The 17,688-nt window shown below is 38.7% G+C and overlaps 1 protein-coding gene across 3 annotated transcripts in view; it reads left to right on the top strand.

Annotated features, from left to right (window-relative positions):
- ap2a1 (adaptor related protein complex 2 subunit alpha 1) overlaps positions 1 to 15,858 on the top strand; it is a 43,783-nt gene extending 27,925 nt beyond the window's left edge. For 2 of the 3 annotated variants that reach the window (XM_008415012.2, XM_008415011.2), the window contains 8 exons: positions 1,551 to 1,613; positions 2,765 to 2,847; positions 4,051 to 4,140; positions 4,437 to 4,560; positions 5,096 to 5,212; positions 11,151 to 11,220; positions 11,330 to 11,464; positions 14,254 to 15,858. In XM_008415012.2, the coding sequence (XP_008413234.1) occupies positions 1,551 to 1,613; positions 2,765 to 2,847; positions 4,051 to 4,140; positions 4,437 to 4,560; positions 5,096 to 5,212; positions 11,151 to 11,220; positions 11,330 to 11,464; positions 14,254 to 14,331 (760 nt within the window). In that variant the 3' untranslated portion in view covers positions 14,332 to 15,858. The remainder of the gene's footprint in view (positions 1 to 1,550; positions 1,614 to 2,764; positions 2,848 to 4,050; positions 4,141 to 4,436; positions 4,561 to 5,095; positions 5,213 to 11,150; positions 11,221 to 11,329; positions 11,465 to 14,253) is intronic. The other variant, XM_008415014.2, reaches the window with a different exon arrangement.
- Positions 15,859 to 17,688: the final 1,830 nt, after the last annotated feature.

The following is a 17,688-nucleotide window of genomic DNA, read 5'->3' as shown; positions in this document are numbered from 1 at the left end:
GCAGAGCTCAGTCGTTTTGTAAATAGTTCAAAGTTTAAACTGGCATGTTGAACATCTTTTATCTGGTCATTTTGTGGAATATTTAACAACTAGAAAATGGCACAAAATAAGAATATTGTTTCCACTCTGATTGGCTGCTGTTAGACCTACAGATTTTAACTTGAATGTTCATTGATTTTTCATAGACGCCTGTGAAAATAATTTCTATTCCCATGACCTTTTTGTTCTCTGGGAAATTATTTTTGATGATAAATACAGAAACAAGCATAAAAATCAAAACATCTACAATAGTGATAATAATATTAGTGATAAAATAATGGTCAGTGCAAAGTAACCTGCAAATTCTTTGGTGGGGGGCGGTGAGGGACCTGGATAAAGACTAGGGGAGCGCTGGGCCAAAAAAGGTTGAGAAACACTGGTCTAGTTTCTAGTTGAAATATCTTAGTTTTGTTTTAATTCAAGTGTGTTAACTTACAAGTCACTTTTCAGTAGAAAATATGGGCTGGTACTAAGTCAAGAAGTTTTTGATTTTGATGAAATGGTACTAGTTACAAGTGAAATAATCTGGTAGTACAAAAACAAATTTTTCTCATATTATAAATTACAATATAGCAAATATGAAAACACCCAATATTATCCATTCCATCATGTTCCCCAACTGTTGTAGGCAGCTGCTGAAACTAATTAATAAAGTAACTTGTAATCTAACAAAGTTGCTTTTAAAATCAAGTAATCATTAAAGTAATAAAGTTTTAAGTTTTCAAGGAATTATTAAAGATGAAGTTACTTTTTTAAGGCAACTACAGGGTTTCCCCCAGAAAACTAGCTAAGCCCGGTGGTCGGGGCACCGAGACGGTCCACCGTGTGGGCTGCTGGCCCTGGTGGACCACGACGTTGACAGGAAATGTAAAATATTACGGAGTAATTATATATAATACGGGAAGACATTGTCAGTGAAATGCTATTTATATAAATATAAAAAATACAATTAAAATTAAAGCTGCAAGCAGCGTTGGAGACCCTTGCAGCTCAGTGCCGCTCTGATGCATTAGGCGATGTGCTGAGCAATGCTCCCTGATGACGCACAAAAAGATCTGGTGCAGATTGGTTGATGTATTAAGAAGATATAGCTGTTGGAAACTTTGAACACTGTCACAATAGAGGGAAGTCTGCATGTAGAATGCAGAATTAGTGACTCAAACAATATCTATTCCTTTCATTCCTTTCCCACTTGCTTCAGCACAGCTGTAAAGCTTGAGAGACTTACCAGACATATGTAGAGTACATGCCACTGGGTTGCACATCTGTTCAACTAAAAAGCTCTAATTATGCCATATTTTGGGTTGAAATGCTTTTACTAACAACCTCTGCATTTTATTCCCTTGTCCCTCTGTCTTCCCCTCCTGTGGCTCCTCTCGATTCTTCGTTGCTGTCCTGTTAAAACAATGGCTTTGTGATCTCCCATCTCTACTTCGTCTTGTTTTTGGATTATCCTGTTTGCTCGTCTCTGGGCTGCCTGTTCATCCTTGTGCTGTCCTGCGGTCTCTCAGCTCTGCTCCTCCCTCTGAGGATCCTGCTCCTCCTTTATCTGAAGCAGAGGAGCTTCTTAACAAGTAAGGTTGTCTTCCGTACATTTTGCAGTGTTCAGTAAGCAGCTTTTAGGCAAGATTCTAACCCCTCTTTTAGATGCTTTGTTTAGCCAATATTCCACCACAACCTCACATAAAATTCCAATTATGTAGTTTATGCCTAGTTCACCCGGCAAGATTTGCCAATTCTTGTCCAGCTTCTCCCTTTCAGACAATCTTAAGAGCACCCTGATTATCAGGATGGTTCTTAGGATAACCTTAAGAGATATTCCTGGTGTGTTAAGAGTGATCTGGTCCGATCAGAAGGACGTCGTCTGGACTGCATCAATCTAAAATGGGGGATATTCAATGTGTTGGATTGGCTTGACCAAGAATGCAACATGTTGAATGTGACATGCAGCTAATCGGAAAGCAAGGCAATATAAACGCAGACAGGAATCCAAAACACAGAACAACTGTTGGCTAGTCTTTTTCTGCCGTTGCTATGGAAAAAAAGAAAAAAGCAGAACTCCTCTCATTTTAGTTGAAGTTGAGCACCTTCTTGCGGCATCTCCATTTCTTTACTGCAGAGCTTTTTTTTTTTTCATCTTTTTTTATCCCTTAAAAAAAACTTCATAATCAATCTTCTATCAGATTTTCTATTAGACATCTGAACGTTGGTGAGTGAAATCGGTTTGTGTGTGGCTGGAAATCACACACTGTATGACCAAACCTGTTGTAGCTAAGATTTTTTTTTATTGTCACATTTTAAAAATTCAGCTTTTGAAAATTTACAATTTTGAATTCTTGCCGTGTGAACCAGACATTAGGACTGCACTTAATATCTCCTACTTGTCCACTTGTTGCTGTCCAGTTTTAATTTCATATTTAAGCTGAAGTTGATCCAAATCCTTTAAGGTAAAACAATAATTCTCACAACAATAATAATCATTTTTGCTTTAATTTCCTTCTATTTCAGTTGTTTGACTATTGTCAATTATTCAATTTTTTAAAAGATTTTTCTGCCCTCCGGTTTAGTGTATTTAAATGGCAACTGAAGGTATGATTGCCACATTAGTTATTCTCTGGTGAACTGCTGTCTGAATGATTGCAGCATCCATGTCAGGGATACAACAAGAACACTTGGTGAAGTAAACATGAAAGTACATTTTAACAAATTAATTGTCTCCCTCCAGGTTTGTCTGCAAGAACAATGGGGTTCTGTTCGAAAATCAACTTCTGCAGATTGGCATAAAGTCAGAGTACAGACAGAACCTAGGTGAGTTTACTCTGCATCAATATGTGATGCTTTGTGTGCATTAACATGTTCCATCATATTGGGTAGATTGTTTTGCTGTCACCTTGACATCAATGGAACCTTATCGCTGGGTCACAGATGATGTAGTACTGACGTCACGCAATGCAGATGGGGGTCAGGAAGTAAATGCAGACCATTTACATCTGTTGATCCAGCATCAAAATGCCTAAAATTTGTGTCTGATACAGTTGTTCCTACAATACTGATGAAGAGAAAGATTAACATTATTTTCGTGTTCCGAAGGTAGTTGGTCACAAGGGAGTTGATTTTTAAAAACTTACCGAAGAAAGAAAATTGGGAAGAGGATGGTATCCCAAGGCCTACATCTATCCGACTCTGGTCAGATAGACACAAATATTCTAATTCTGTCAAAAGTTAACTGGATACTGGGTTAACGTATGTTTTACTTTGGAAAAAAAAAATAGCATATGGAATACCCAGATTATGTAGGATACTCTGGGGTGTGTTGCACATGACAATCAAAAAGATGAGTACCGTGTAAAAATATTGCTTTCTCCAACTAAAAAAGCCATCAAAGGATTATGGTACAAAGAGCCACCTGCTTTAAAGCAATTTGAGGTTAACTGCAGTCAGATGGAATGCGTTCATAATAAGCTTGGTTTATGATGTTCCAAAAGCACAATCGTGAATGCTGTCAAGATTGATTATTGACAGCATTCAGAGTCAATAATAATTTGACTCTTATATGTGCAGCTATCCAAAATGAGGATATGCGATCATTAGTATCATCAGTTCGGGGGAGAAAAAAAGTCAAACCCAACTTTGTGCAATTTTTGGGACCCTTTCTGCTCCACTGCTGACAATGAAGTCCGAGATGATGTTCTGATTCTTGCTCTTTTAATTCTGTATAATAGACTTATTATAAACTTTTTTATTAATATTTGCTGTTAATTTTGCTAGTAAATTCTGTAGTTGCTGTGAAGTATTAATGATGTCAGTGCGGCTAGTCAACGTCGACTTGACTTTTATCATGTTGCAGTCAACTTAAAAAAATACCCCTAGTCTACATACTGCAGAAAATGAAAATCTTTGCAAGGCTTCCTATGAATGTGTGGCTCAGTTAGTGTGTGAGACTTTACCTGCTGAGTTTGAATCTCTTTGTTCCCTCTCCATGTTAACAGTGAATGTGTTCTCCTTCCTCAGGGAGAATGTACTTGTTCTATGGTAACAAGACATCAGTACAGTTTGCCAGCTTTACCACCACAGTGAGCTGTCCTGGAGAACTTCAGACTCATATCCTTGGAATAGGTTACCAGAATACACAAAAGCTTGTAATTCTTTAAATTAATTAACTCAATTAATTGCATCTATTATACAAACTAAATTCTGTCCATTATTTGTTAAAGTTTCTGTAGAAGAAGAAAGCTGAAGAGCATCCAGCTGAAACTGGATCATCCTCTCTTTGCAAACACCCAGATAAAAATGCCAGTTATGCTCCTCAAATGTGTAGCTATCATTCTTCTCCATGTCAGGACATTAACAGCAGGCTGACTCAAGTGTGTAGTTGGAAGTCCTTGACAACTGGCTACAGCTCAATGTTCAGAGCAAACCAGTGGAACCTCTAGTGGAGGGTGGAGCACAAATCCAGCAAGTCCTGAACATCGAGTGCCTGACAGACTTCTCCGATGCTCCACTTCTCAACATCAAGTTCAGGTAGGCTTTGACTTCTTTTCCACTAGCTAGCAAACAGTCGCAGTTTTGTTTAAGTGTAGAAGCCAAAGCATTGAGAATGATCAAACGGTTACTCTTTAGTCATAAAATACAAATATTGTTGACCTCAAAATTGAAATCTGAAAGCAAAGATTTAGATTTACTGTTTTACATAAATGTCAGACATGAGCAGCATGCACTAAAATGGGTTTCATCTGCAACCAACTTGGTTGCACATATGACCTAATTTCCATCCAGTTGTCTTGTGAATTTTAAGCAAACTTTTGAAGTGTTGTCAAAATAAAAGAAAAAAAGCAAATTAGGCTTGTTTCCATCTACTCGGTTGGAGTGACTCAACTAGGCTACACAGGGCATAATTTTGTCAGTTGTTGATGCTATGCATGGCCGTAATTAACAGGAAGTAGAGGTTGTTAACTATAGCATGGATGAGACATCTCAGAAAAACTGAGTTTTCTCCCTAGTAAATCTATGATGTTTTAAACTTACGGTGGTTGGGGGTTGTTATGTCTACTGTCAGATATGGAGGAGCTCTGCAGAACCTGACTCTCAAACTGCCGGTCACCATCAATAAGTTCTTCCAGCTGACTGAGATGGCCTCTCAAGACTTCTTCCAGCGCTGGAAACAGCTCAGCCAGTGAGTGTGTGTGATGGGTGTGGCTCGCTTCCCCAGGCTCCCCTGTCATATTGGCTATTGGCCTGAATCAATCTGTGATTTACATTTACCTCTGTGTCTATTAATTACAATCACTGCTGTTGCAAAGTTTTGCTGCTGTTTGATTCACATTAACTGCTAAATTATCGGCCTAAAAATATCCACCAACTGCAGCTGATCCAGAAAGTTGCTGCTGGCGTTCTCTCTAAAACCAGGAAGATGGGGTACATCACCCCAGTTCTAAGCTCCTTCCACTGGCTCCTTGTAATTCGGAGAATGAACTTTAAAATACTTGCGTTACTTTATAAATTATTGAATGGCTTAGCACCAAAGTACATTAAAGAACTACTGCTGTTGTGTCAACTTTCTGGACCACTCAGATTTTCTAGTTCTGCTCTACATCCTTGGAACCAGAACCAAACATGAAGAAAGCAGCATTCAGATTCTGTGCAAATCTTGAACAAATGTCATGGGAAAACAACTGAAACACTGAGTTCCTTTAAATTAAGACTGAAAGCATGCACTGTAAATGCAAAATTGAATTTAACTGGAAATGGTAAAATGGCTTAAATCATTTTTCATCAACTTACTATTAACACTCACTTTTAAGTAAATTACTTGGAATTTGTAGTTGAAAAGTCTCTCCAACTCACTCTACTTAAATAAATAATAATCTTGATTGTCATTATAAAACCATGCAATGGATTTACATAGATTATAACGAAATTAATAAAAATACTGCTACAGGGTATTTGATGCCCTTCTTGCTACCGGGTATAAACTGTTCTTCAGTCTGTTTGTTCTTGCTTTAATGCTCCTGTATCTGCAGCCAGATGGCAGCAGCTGGAACAAATTGTGACTGGGGTGTGAGGAGTCTTTTAAAATATTCTTTGCTTTCCTGAGGCAGCGGGACCTGTGGAGATCTTCGAGAAGGCAGAGAGCAGCCCATGGTCTTCTTAGCAGATTTTATGATTCTCTGGAGAGTCTTCCACTGTGCAGCTGGGGAACCACACACAGAGACAATAGCAGATGATGCTTTCAAAAGAGCATCGATAGAAAGACACCAGGAGTTTTTGAGAAATATTGTTCATCCTCAGGACTCTCAGGAAATAGTCTCTGCTGGGCCTTCTTTGCTAGTTCAACTGTGTTTACATCCCAGGCCAGGTTATCCATGATCTGAACTCCCAGGAAACGGAAGTTTGACACCCTCTCCACAGGCTCTCCGCAGATGTTTAGTGGTTCAATGTCTCTCTTAATTCTCCTAAAATCCACTACGATCTCCTTGGTCTTGTCTGTGTTTAGGATCAAGTTGTTATCTGTGCACCATTCTGTCAGTCGCTCCACCGCGTTCCTGTAGGCAGACTTATCGTCCCCTATATGAGGCCCTCTACAGTTGTATCATCTGCAAATTTAACAAGGGTGGTATTTTGATGGACAGAAACACAATCGTGTGTGTACAGCGTAAAGAGCAGAGGGCTCAGCACACAGCCTTGAGGAGAGCCAGTACTGATGTTGATGGATGAAGAGGTATGGGGGTCCATTCTGACTCTTTGTATGCGATTCGTCTGGAAGTCCTTAATCCAGCAACAGGTGGAAGAGGGGATTCCCAGGTCTGGCAGTTTACGCACTAATCTGTCACTGAGGATGGTGTTAAATGCCGAGCTGAAATCAATGAAGAGGATATGTGCGTAGCTATCGCAATGCTCCAGGTGGGACAAGACGGCATGCAAGACAGTGGCAACAGCATCTTCAGTTGACCTGTTAGCTCTGTAAGCAAATTGGTGTGTGTCAAAGGTGCGGGGAATGAATGATTGAATATGACTGAACCAGTCTTTCAAAACATTTAATCACCAATAGGGTGAGAGCCACTAGTCGGTAGTCGTTCAGGCAGGTGATGGGTGATTTTTTTTTTTTTTTTTTTTTTTTTTTTTTTTAGAAATGGGAACAATGATAGAGAATTTCAGGCAGGATGGGATTCTGGCTTGAGACAGGGACTGATTGATTAAAGATTTTTGTAAAGATCCCAGCCAACTGCTCTGCACAGTCCAGGAACACCATCAGGTCCCGCTGCCTTTCTGGGGTTGACTGATTGTAGCGAGCGTCTCACTAATTCCTCCACCTGGAAGATAGAGGTGCTTAGTTGCACTTCTTGATTAGAGACAGTTGTCATTGGAGGCTCGGACTCGAAACGAGCAAAGAAGTGGTTCAACTTCTCTGCTAGTGAGATGTCACCTTTGGCTGTTCCATGGTTGGTTCTGTAGTTGGTAATGTGCTGGATTCCCAACCAAACCTGTCTATTGTTGTTGTTGTCCAAATGCTCTTCAATCCTCTCCTTGTAGTCCCTTTTAGCTTTCCTGATTCCTCTTTTTAGGTTGTTCCGTGCCAAGCTGTGTACAGGTCCTTGTCCCCAGACTTGAAAGCAGCGTTCCTTTCTTTAAGCAGCCGCTTAAGCCGTCATCCATGACTTTCTGTTTGGGAAGATCCTGATACGTTTTTTCACTGTAACAATGTCAATGCAGGTATTGATGTAACAAAGAACGCTGTCAGTGAATAATTCCAGGTCTGTATGTTCAAAAATATCCCAGTTTGTTCTTCCAAAACAGTCCTGTAGTTGCTGAGAGGCACAGACAGGCCAGCTAGTGATGGTTTTTATGGTGGAATGTTCAGATTTCCTCAGGGTGGTATATGCAGGAATCAAAAATCTGATGCAGTGGTCAGACTGCATCAGGTGAGGTATCTGCTTGGTTCTATAACCCAATTTGATGTTAAAGTAGACCTTATCCAATGTATTGAGTCCTCTGGTAGTGCACTTTATATGTTGATGGAATTTGGGGCGCACTACCTTTAAGTTGACATGATTAAAATCTCCAATAATGAAAACTGCATCTGAATAGCGTCTCTTTTATTTATTAATGCTGTTATACGGTATTCTGAGGGCCAAATTTGCATTGGCAGAGGGTGGAATGTAAATGACAGTGATCATTATTACACTGAACTCTCTGTGAAGGTAGGAAGGTCTGCATTTCAGAGTCATATACTCCAAGTCAGAGGTGCACTGGCTGTCCAGTGTCTGCACACCAGGTGTTGCACACAGACTCCTCCCCCTCTGCTCTTACCAGAGTCCACGGTCCAGTAAAAAAAAAAAATGCCATTAACACAATTAATTGCATTTTTTACATGCAAAGGTCCACAGCCAGAACCTTTCTATTGTGTTTCTGGTATTCCTGTAAATCTAAAGCACAAGAGACACCCGCAAAACGACAGTGATGGTTAAGAGTGAGTGATTTAATCTTTATTAAATATTTTATCAAACAGAATATTTTTTGAATACATATATAATATTTGATGTAATCAGTAATCCTTTCAAGTGGGAAAGAATTACTAAGGGCTGCTGCGGTGGAACAGGGATAAAGCACAACTCGTGTATGGAGGCCGGAGTCAAGAAAACTGGTTTGTTTAATTTAAGTTACATGAACTTAGTTATTTTTTGTAAGTTGTATTTGAGTACTGCTTACTAAAAATGAGAAGTTTCCTTACTTTCCTTTAAGCTTTTTTGAGGCAATTAGTTTACATATTTTAATTAAGGTGAACAAATTAGATTTGAACCATAAGTAATGGAACATTGACCAATATATTTGATATGTATTGGTGATTTTAATGATGGCATTTGGCGAAATGCAATATCTGCTACTGGCTTTTACAATTGACTGTTTAAACCAGGGGATTATAGTCCGTATTTTTCTAGCTATTAAACCAGGTTTTCCACAGCAATGCAGCAGAGGGGGCGGCAGTGGTGGAGAAAGTACTCAAAAAATTTACTTAAGTAAAAGTACAAATACACAGACAAAAATGTACTCAAGTAAAAGTAAAACTACCACATTAACATTTGTACTTGAGTAAAAGTAAAAAAAGTACTGGCTTTTAAAAATACTTAAGTATTAAAAGTAAAAGTACTTGCTGAATGGATTACCTAATCGCTAATATCAAGTGAACCGATTATTTCATTTTAATACATTAGAAATGTGCCATTTTAATGAACAATACCACAGATAAAGCATGTTTTTATTGTTTACTCTGTAACATAGTTTAGACTTAGATATGTGATTCTATGCATCATAATTTCAGGGATGGAAACATCTCGTCTCCTGTCCTAACAGCATGAACTTCACTTTTTTGCCACTAGTGGCATTTATTTTTAAAGAAATCCAACAGAAAGGGGATGGAAAGAAGGTGGGCGGGAGAGGACAGGCAGCCAAGGAGCCAGTAGCTGAGTTGTAGTCAAGACCACCTACCCAAGACCAAGTCAAGACCAGCACCCCGCGCTACGTGACACGAAAAAATGAACTTTTGCCTATCGAAATTGCTTCCCAAATTGATCTGAAAGATCCACATTCCCATAAAAAACTAGATATTAAATACTTAGAGCTGAAATGAATGTAATCAGTAAAGATCCATCCAGAAAAATCGGATCGCTCCTGAATGTCATATCAATGCAGACTTTGGTCGCAGCGTTGTCCCATATTTGCGACACCTCAGTCAAAACCTCCACACAATAATTCAGCACATGAGTGACAACTTTTTTTCATCGCAGATGCAACATGTGTCTCTGTACAGCTAGCTTTGCTAGCATCACCTCCACAGATCTTACCTTTCTTTAAGCTTTCCTTCCAAGTGACGCTAAAAGTTGGACGAAGTCCCACCGTCTGTGAAAGCGAAGCGCTGCTGATTTTACATGCCGCCATATCTTATGATTTATGCAGCGCTTTTATATTACTGACGATTAGACAGACATCGCCTCCCGCTCAGAGAAAACCACTGCGCATGTCTGGAGCTCCGCATGCGAATAAAGGTGGAGGCGATGGGTGACAACAGACACGTAAGTCACGTTATTGCTCGGATTTTACGGCGCCACCTTAAGTCCATGAACTTCACATTTTAACGGAAAAAAAGCACAATGCGACTTGGATGTAACGAGTAACGCGACAGTTTTGTAGAAATGTAGTGAAGTAGAAAGTACAGATACTTACTGTAAAATGTAGTGGAGTAAAAGTAGAAAGTATCCATTATTAAATCTACTTAAGTAAAGTACAGATACACGAAAATTTTACTTAAGTACAGTAATGAAGTACTTGTACTTTGTTACTTCCCACCACTAGGGGGCAGACACCCAACATCAGAGTCATAACAGGTCAATTGAATATCACATTTATTAGGGTTGAAAAATAAAAACTTGCCAAGTTTAGATTTAACTGAACTGATTACGGTAGTTTCTGAACCGTAACTAACAGTAAAAGTGCTGATCCTTCGTGTTGCTACTAGCATGTGCTAAATGAAAATGGCCGCTTTCTTCTTCTTTAGATTTCAACAGCAGCTTACATCCATTATTGTTGCTCTACTGCCATCTACTGGATCCTAATAGCTATACTTCAAATTCTCATAACGATCCCAGTATTTAAAAAAAACGAAAAATCTTCCTTTTCCCCTTAATGCTATTTAACTGATTGGCAACATTCTCAAATTTCAATTCTTATTAAAACCTAATTCTGTTTTAATGGGTGCTTTCTTCTTTAATTTCCAATTTTGTCTTTCAATGATTCACTTCATGCTAAAGAGCCCCCTGATGGTTGAAGAAAAATCCACATAAGCCATAAGCTGCCATGCTATCAGGATGGCGGCTGATAAGCCGTTTGGCTTATGGTCTGGAAAATATGGTATATGAAAAAAAATCTGAATGCTCTCTGGTATTGTTCAGGGGGCCGGACCAAATGTTGAGGCGGGCCGGATCCGGCCCGCGGGCCGTAGTTTGGGGACCACTGGTTTAAACGATGTAGAACACTTTGATGTGCCTTGTTGCTGAAATATGATATAGAAATAAACTTGATAATTAAATGTTGGTTTTAAAATGGTTGTCTCTCTTCAGACCTCAACAAGAAGCACAAAAGATATTCAAGGCCAACCACAGCATGGATACCGAAGTAATCAAAGCAAAGGTAGGGTTTAAAGAAGGTTTTAAGATGGTCTAGAAAGGTACCCCTGTTTTCTTTAGAGTCATGTAAATCATGCTTTGTGTGTTAATGTTACTGCTCTGTTTGCTCACAGCTGCTGGGGTTAGGAATGGCCCTATTGGACAACGTTGACCCCAACCCTGAGAACTATGTTTGTGCTGGAGTCATCCAGACCAAGAGCCAGCAGGTCGGTTGTCTGCTAAGACTGGAGCCAAACGCTCAGGCTCAGGTATGAGCATCCGTAACGTCACAGTCCCTTGGTAACCATAGAAACTCATGCTTCTCTTTCATATGACCTCTCTGATATGCTCACTGTAGGACAGTGGAGTCCAAAATGGGGGTTAGGATCCTTTTATGGCCATTGGAATAATTTGGTGTGGCCCCTGGCAGCAGATCCAGAGTAGATCAGTTTGACCTACCAACAAAAAGAGCTAAAGCAGATGGACAGTTTAGAAGTGATTTGAAATTACAAAAGTATATCTTTGTAAAAGGGAAATGTATGGTACATCTTTCATTTTACACTATCGTATTAAGTAGGGCCACAAACATGCAGTGATCTTTTGCTCAAAAAGACTTGTCATTACATTTGGCTAAATAGGAATGGCAAATTTAAACACAGCAAGTGTTTTCAAAACAATTTCTGAGGAGCGGTTTTTAAAAAAAAATTAAAATTACTTTTTACTCCTAGTTTAACAACTTTCTTCCATCAATATTGCATATTTTCTACTAATATGACTTTGTTCTTGTATTTGAAAACGAAATCTCTCCACCTCTCCTCTGACGGTAGATATATTTGAAAATATCCTGTAGAGATGTGCCAATCAAGTTTTTTCCTGCCAATACTGATACCGATCATATAATTTTTTTTTTTATTATCATAAGCACTACCGGTTACATTATGTGGAAAAAGGAACCATGAATTCACCTTAATTTAGACAAAAACTTGTTTTTAATAACTTTTTCCAAGAAGAAAACTCAACAAAACAGGCATTCTGCAAATTGTACTGCTATTGATAATACTATCTTTATTTCTACTTGAAGGCTCTGAAGAGGCTAAATAATGCAAAGAGCCAAAATAAAACCTCTCAACATTGCCAAAAAAATTCAAGTATAAAAYTTAACATTCAAAGGCAAATACAGGATCCATTACAATAAACAATCCAGAGTTACTGAATAAAAACTTCCTGATAGCATGGCGGCTAACTGATTACTGCTAGTTCTGAGTGGCTGTTTCTGACTGAGTGGAGTAATTATGCAGAGCAGGGAGGAGATCCATTATTTTTTCAGAGATTATCTGTCTCATGTTAGGACAGCGAAAATTTTAATACGTATGTAAAATGTATTTTTTTTAAGTTATACGCTGCAGCTTTAAACAGAGGTTCGGTGTGAGAGTCACTACCAGGTGGAGCAGAAGCGGCGCTCCGTCTGTGAAATATTACTACCTGTAGCGTAGCAGCGGTTCAACAGCGAGAGCAGAACCAGCGTCTTACATCGCAGCTCGAAGACTTAAATAATTTTGCGGGTTATTTGTTTAGCTTTCTGACCGTCATGCTAATCCGGGTGAGTGTGTTTGTAGCTGTGCTGCTTTACCTGCTATCTGATCCTCCAAATGTCTTTTTTACTGCAGTGAGCCTCGATGTAGCCAAACTCCGTCAAGTATGGCATTGTTTTTATGCCGTATTAGCTTCGCTGTGTTGATGCATTGTGACCTGCTTCAATTTTCCGCCACAACACGCAAACTTCCCCATTCACTCAGTGCGTTATAGTTCCACATCACTTAGGATTTGTTGCTGCGCGTTTGCGCAGTGTGAAGGAAAGAGGAGACCAGCTGCACAGGCAGGCTGCGAAAAGAGATGCAGGTGATCGGTATCGGCAACAAGAGCCAATGATCGCCGATCACCAATCATGCACTTTTTCACGAAAATCGGCCGATTATTATCGGTGACCGATCAATTGGCACACCTCTAATATCCTGTGCTCAGTTTACAATTGTGCTGTGTAGCTACTTCTACTGTTTTGAACAGGCAGTCTGTTGATTAGTTTGAACACTGCCGCCACCTAGTGACTGGAAGCTTGTTCATCAGTTAAGCATGAATAAAGATAATTATGAAGTTCTGCTTCTCACCCCCCTCTAGTAATGTATATCAAAGGAGAAATCGTTTAACCATTAAAATCTGATACCGCTCCATTTATGTTTACATTTTTGAAGAAGGAAGTTGTGCTCATCTTTTTCAGGGGTTTTTTGTTGTTTCCTTCAGTATTTCTTGGTGCAGGGCCACCACAAACGAGAGGTTTGAGGGGTATCTTTTTTTCCAAATAGTTTGGATCGTTTGACACAGTGCAGTGTGAGGGCGAACAACAACAGCAATAGCTGAAAATGTAACAAATGTTTCTATTTTGGTCCCCAATCGAACAGTCTAGCGGACTACGAGCCATGAAAAAATCCTTAACTGCCTGAGTTTGGATTGAAATTCAAAATCAGATAAAACCAAATATGAAATAATTGTTAAATAAGATAAGTAGAGATGGTAAAACTGAAAAAGGATGGAGGAGAGTCAGAGGCATCCCCTACGCAGGTCGTAATCTGTCAGTGGGATTTTGTCACAATGAAAAACCTTCTTGTTTGAACAAGTCTTGCATTTCCTTTTAAATCTTGTCATAAAAGGAAAGTTTGTAGTTATAACAAGATATTGCTCTTGAATTTATTTTTTTGATCTAGGAATTAAAAACTTTTGTAAGTCTATTTATGCATTATTTAAGCTTGGCATTACAGGAGTTAATGTAGTGAGCCATATTTTTTGCTTTGCTTGATTCCAGTGCAGCAGGAACCCCCAACCATTCCCTATATTTATAGTTTTTTAGTCTTAATTTTTTTTCATGGTGGCTTTGAAAATTCTTAAATTTGTCTTGCTGAAACCTGCAGATACTTGAGACAGTACTAGAGGGATCCCAGATGGGATCATGTGACCGGTTCCATTTCCTTCAGCTTGGTCACTGTATTCACCTGTGTCTTTACAGATGTATCGCCTGACTCTGCGCTGCAGCAAAGACTCCGTGTCCAAGCGTCTCTGTGAACTGCTGGCCCAGCAGTTCTAGAGTCCAGGCCCTGACCAGTACTCCCACCATCCCCCACCCCACCAGCGACCTCTCTCTACAGCACCCCTCCCACACCTGTCCTCCTGCCTCCAGCAAAGAGTCTTTAAGTTGGGGGAAATGAAAAAATGGTGTAACCTACATAAGGGAAAGTGCTGTCGTTGCCTGCAGCAATATTATTGTCATTATCCTTGTCCCAGATTCTGATTCCAGTTCATCTTTTACTTGTTTATTAACATGATGCTACAATCTAGTTTTTGTTGGTTTACCTGTGTAGCTGGTATGTGTATGGCCAGGAGTGTGAAAGACAGTGTGTGTGTTTGTGTGTCCTGTGGTTGGGCTGGGGTCTCATTCTGCTCATCCTGACCCCTTTGGAAAAGATATGTGCAACATTCCTTGAATGCATCCATACACTACTACTCCCAACCCGCACACGCTATTCCCTGCGGTCAAAGCTGCAAAAGGAAAATCGAGCATTCCTGCCAAAAGAAAAAAATACACTTAACGTGTTGGGATCCTCCTGTTCATTCCTTTCATCCAGCCCTGCTCAGAGTTGACCCTTCATTTCTGTCAGCTTGTGCACTTGTTCTTATCGTGTATGTAAATATGTCCCAGTGAATCACTTTATTTTTGGACACATTCCCTTTGTTTGCAGAAGGTTAACAGAATGGACACTAGAGTGCAGAGATGAGACTGTCCCATTCACCGTACAGTTCAAGGAGGCAGAGAGGAAGTTTATTACCCCCATCTCATCACTGCTGTCTTAAATCTTGTAGAACTGGAACTTTATTTTAGAGAGAAAAAAATCTCTTGTTTGTATTTTTGCTTTTGCAGGAGAGATGTGTGCAGACAAGGGAGAGGTGAGGTCCCATTTTATTCCTCTGCTTGTGGATGTGACACCTTGTTGAAGGAAATATGGGTTACTACTCAAACATTTACATGGAGGATATTTTTTTTGTTTTGGAACGTAGCCCTGTATCGGCAGCCCAGTGTAGTTAGAAAGATGAGGCTCATCTACATTTTCACAAGTCCATATTTCTGTTCATCAGCAAATCCTGCTCAGATGGATTTCTCCTGTTTTAATGGGATGTGGATCCAACCACTACAATAAATATTTGTGAAGCTTAGATTGCTTTATCAGCTCTGCTCTGGGATTTCTGTCACTTTGAAGCACTGATGTTGTGGAGAGGACAGGATGTGAGACACCCCAAAGTCCTTTCCAGTTACTTGGTGTGTGAGTGTGAATGGTTGTATGTGATAGTAAACAGGTGGGGGGGCCTAAAGACATTTCTAACACATGGTCGCATTACATTCTGTGATTGCATAGCAGTTGCGGGACATTGAACTTTGTAGTGGAAAATTTAGTCATTTTTGTGAGTGTGTGTAAGTGAGTTTGTGTGTGTGTCTATGCAGTATCCACTAGCTAATGCAGCCTCATGTATCGGTGTTAAGCTGTCCAATACCTGTGTTTAGACTTAAGATTTACTCTGTAATGGAAAAATGTGAAGTAAAACTATGCCATATATCTGACTACCCGTCTCCTGTCTTTCATTACAGTCATAACTGCACTGTTTGACCTCAGTTTTCAAACTAATTTCTTTCAAAATAGTATAAACTAATACAAGAAAATATGCAACCAGTTTTAGGCCTATTCCACATGTATAAAAACGAATACTTCACCACCCTATTAAAAACTATAGTTTACAATAAAGATTTTTTTTTTTTTTGCTAAAATATCTATTGAAATTTTTAGGAGTTTAGACAAATGGCTCACTCTGCAAAATGAAGTAATAGTATTACTTGGACACTGTTAAAGAAAAATTAAAATACAATCTAATGCAAACAAGGTGTCTCAGCCTGTCACAAACTCCACATAATCTTTATATAGAGGTCATATTCAACAATTTTTGAAACAATGGCAGTTAATCTACCCTGTGGTATTTCTACTGCTGTTCCAAGAAGATGACCAGCTCCCCTCTGTGGAAGATATCATTTCTTATGGTGCTTCTGCCCATTTCTTACATTCCTGCAAGTCTTTTGCAGTTGGCTTCAAACGCCAACTGCAGCATTCACCAAAGCCATTCAACATTCACACTTGAATTTTCAGAGGAAATGCAAAATTTCTAGTCGGCAATAGTGTTTCATTATTTCTTTTCTCACATTTTTCGGTCATTAACTACTGCTACTTCAACTAATTGTGCTAATTCATATATCAAAACGTTCTGCTTCTGGAGATTTCTGCCATGTCTTTTGGTAAATTTCACTATTGTACTTTTTGAAATATTTGCAGTTTTGTGCAATTTTTTTGCCCCATTGAAATACATGGTGGAATTCTCTAACTTGTCAGTTGCTAGAGTGTCCACTCTAGTAACTTTTTTTTAAACTTTTCATGGTTTTTGACAAAATAATGCTGTTCATACATATTTATCTGCACAGGAATAATTTATGCATTGAAATGTAGCCACGTATGTCTACTTTAAGAAACTACTACCATCATTGTTACAGGTCTTAATGTTTTCCGTCAAACTCTTCTGGAGTACAGACATGTCACGCCTTCTATTCCTTCAATGTATTTCTCTGCTGTATTCTCTCTATTTCTGTGCGTCAGCATCCTGCCTTTCTCTGTATGCCTTCTGCTTTACTGGTTTTACTGTCTACAAAGGTCTTTTGCAAACTTAAATCAATTTTACCAATTCATATATAAAAATATTTTTTATACTATTTTTTGCTATTTCTTTTCAACTCTTTCAGGTTTGTACTAATTTCTGCTCTTCTAATTTATGCTTTTTGCAAAGATTTCCTGTTCAGCTTTTTCAAATATTTCAGGGTTTATTCTTATTTCAGCTTTTGCTAATCTATACTATATCTTTTGCTGTATTATTGCAAAGGTCTTTTGCAAACTGTAATCAATTTTACCAATTCATATATCAACATATTCAGATTTTTATACTATTTTTTGCTATTTCTTTTAAACTCTTTCAGGTTTGTACTAAATTCTACTCTTCTAATTTATGCTTTTTGCAAAGTTTTCCTGTTCAGCTTTTTCAAATATTTCAGGGTTTATACTTATTTCAGCTTTTGCTAATCTATACTATATCTTTTGCTGTATTATTGTACTATTGTACTTTTTCAAACATTTCTGCTGAGTTATGCTATATATTTTATGTTACTATTGTACTTTTTCAAATATTTAAGGTTTTATACAAATATTCTGTTTATGTACCTTTCTGTATATCACAGATAAGATAGATGGGTAGATGGATGGATGATGGATGGATGGATAGATACATACATAAATATGTGGCTAGATAGATGGTATTAAGAGAGGAAAAATTCTAAAACTTAACCCTTTTTGAAACC

The sequence above is a fragment of the Poecilia reticulata genome, linkage group LG8, assembly GCF_000633615.1.
Source record: "Poecilia reticulata strain Guanapo linkage group LG8, Guppy_female_1.0+MT, whole genome shotgun sequence".
NCBI classification, from domain to species: Eukaryota; Metazoa; Chordata; class Actinopteri; order Cyprinodontiformes; family Poeciliidae; genus Poecilia; species Poecilia reticulata.
This window is presented reverse-complemented; position numbering and strand designations above follow the sequence as displayed.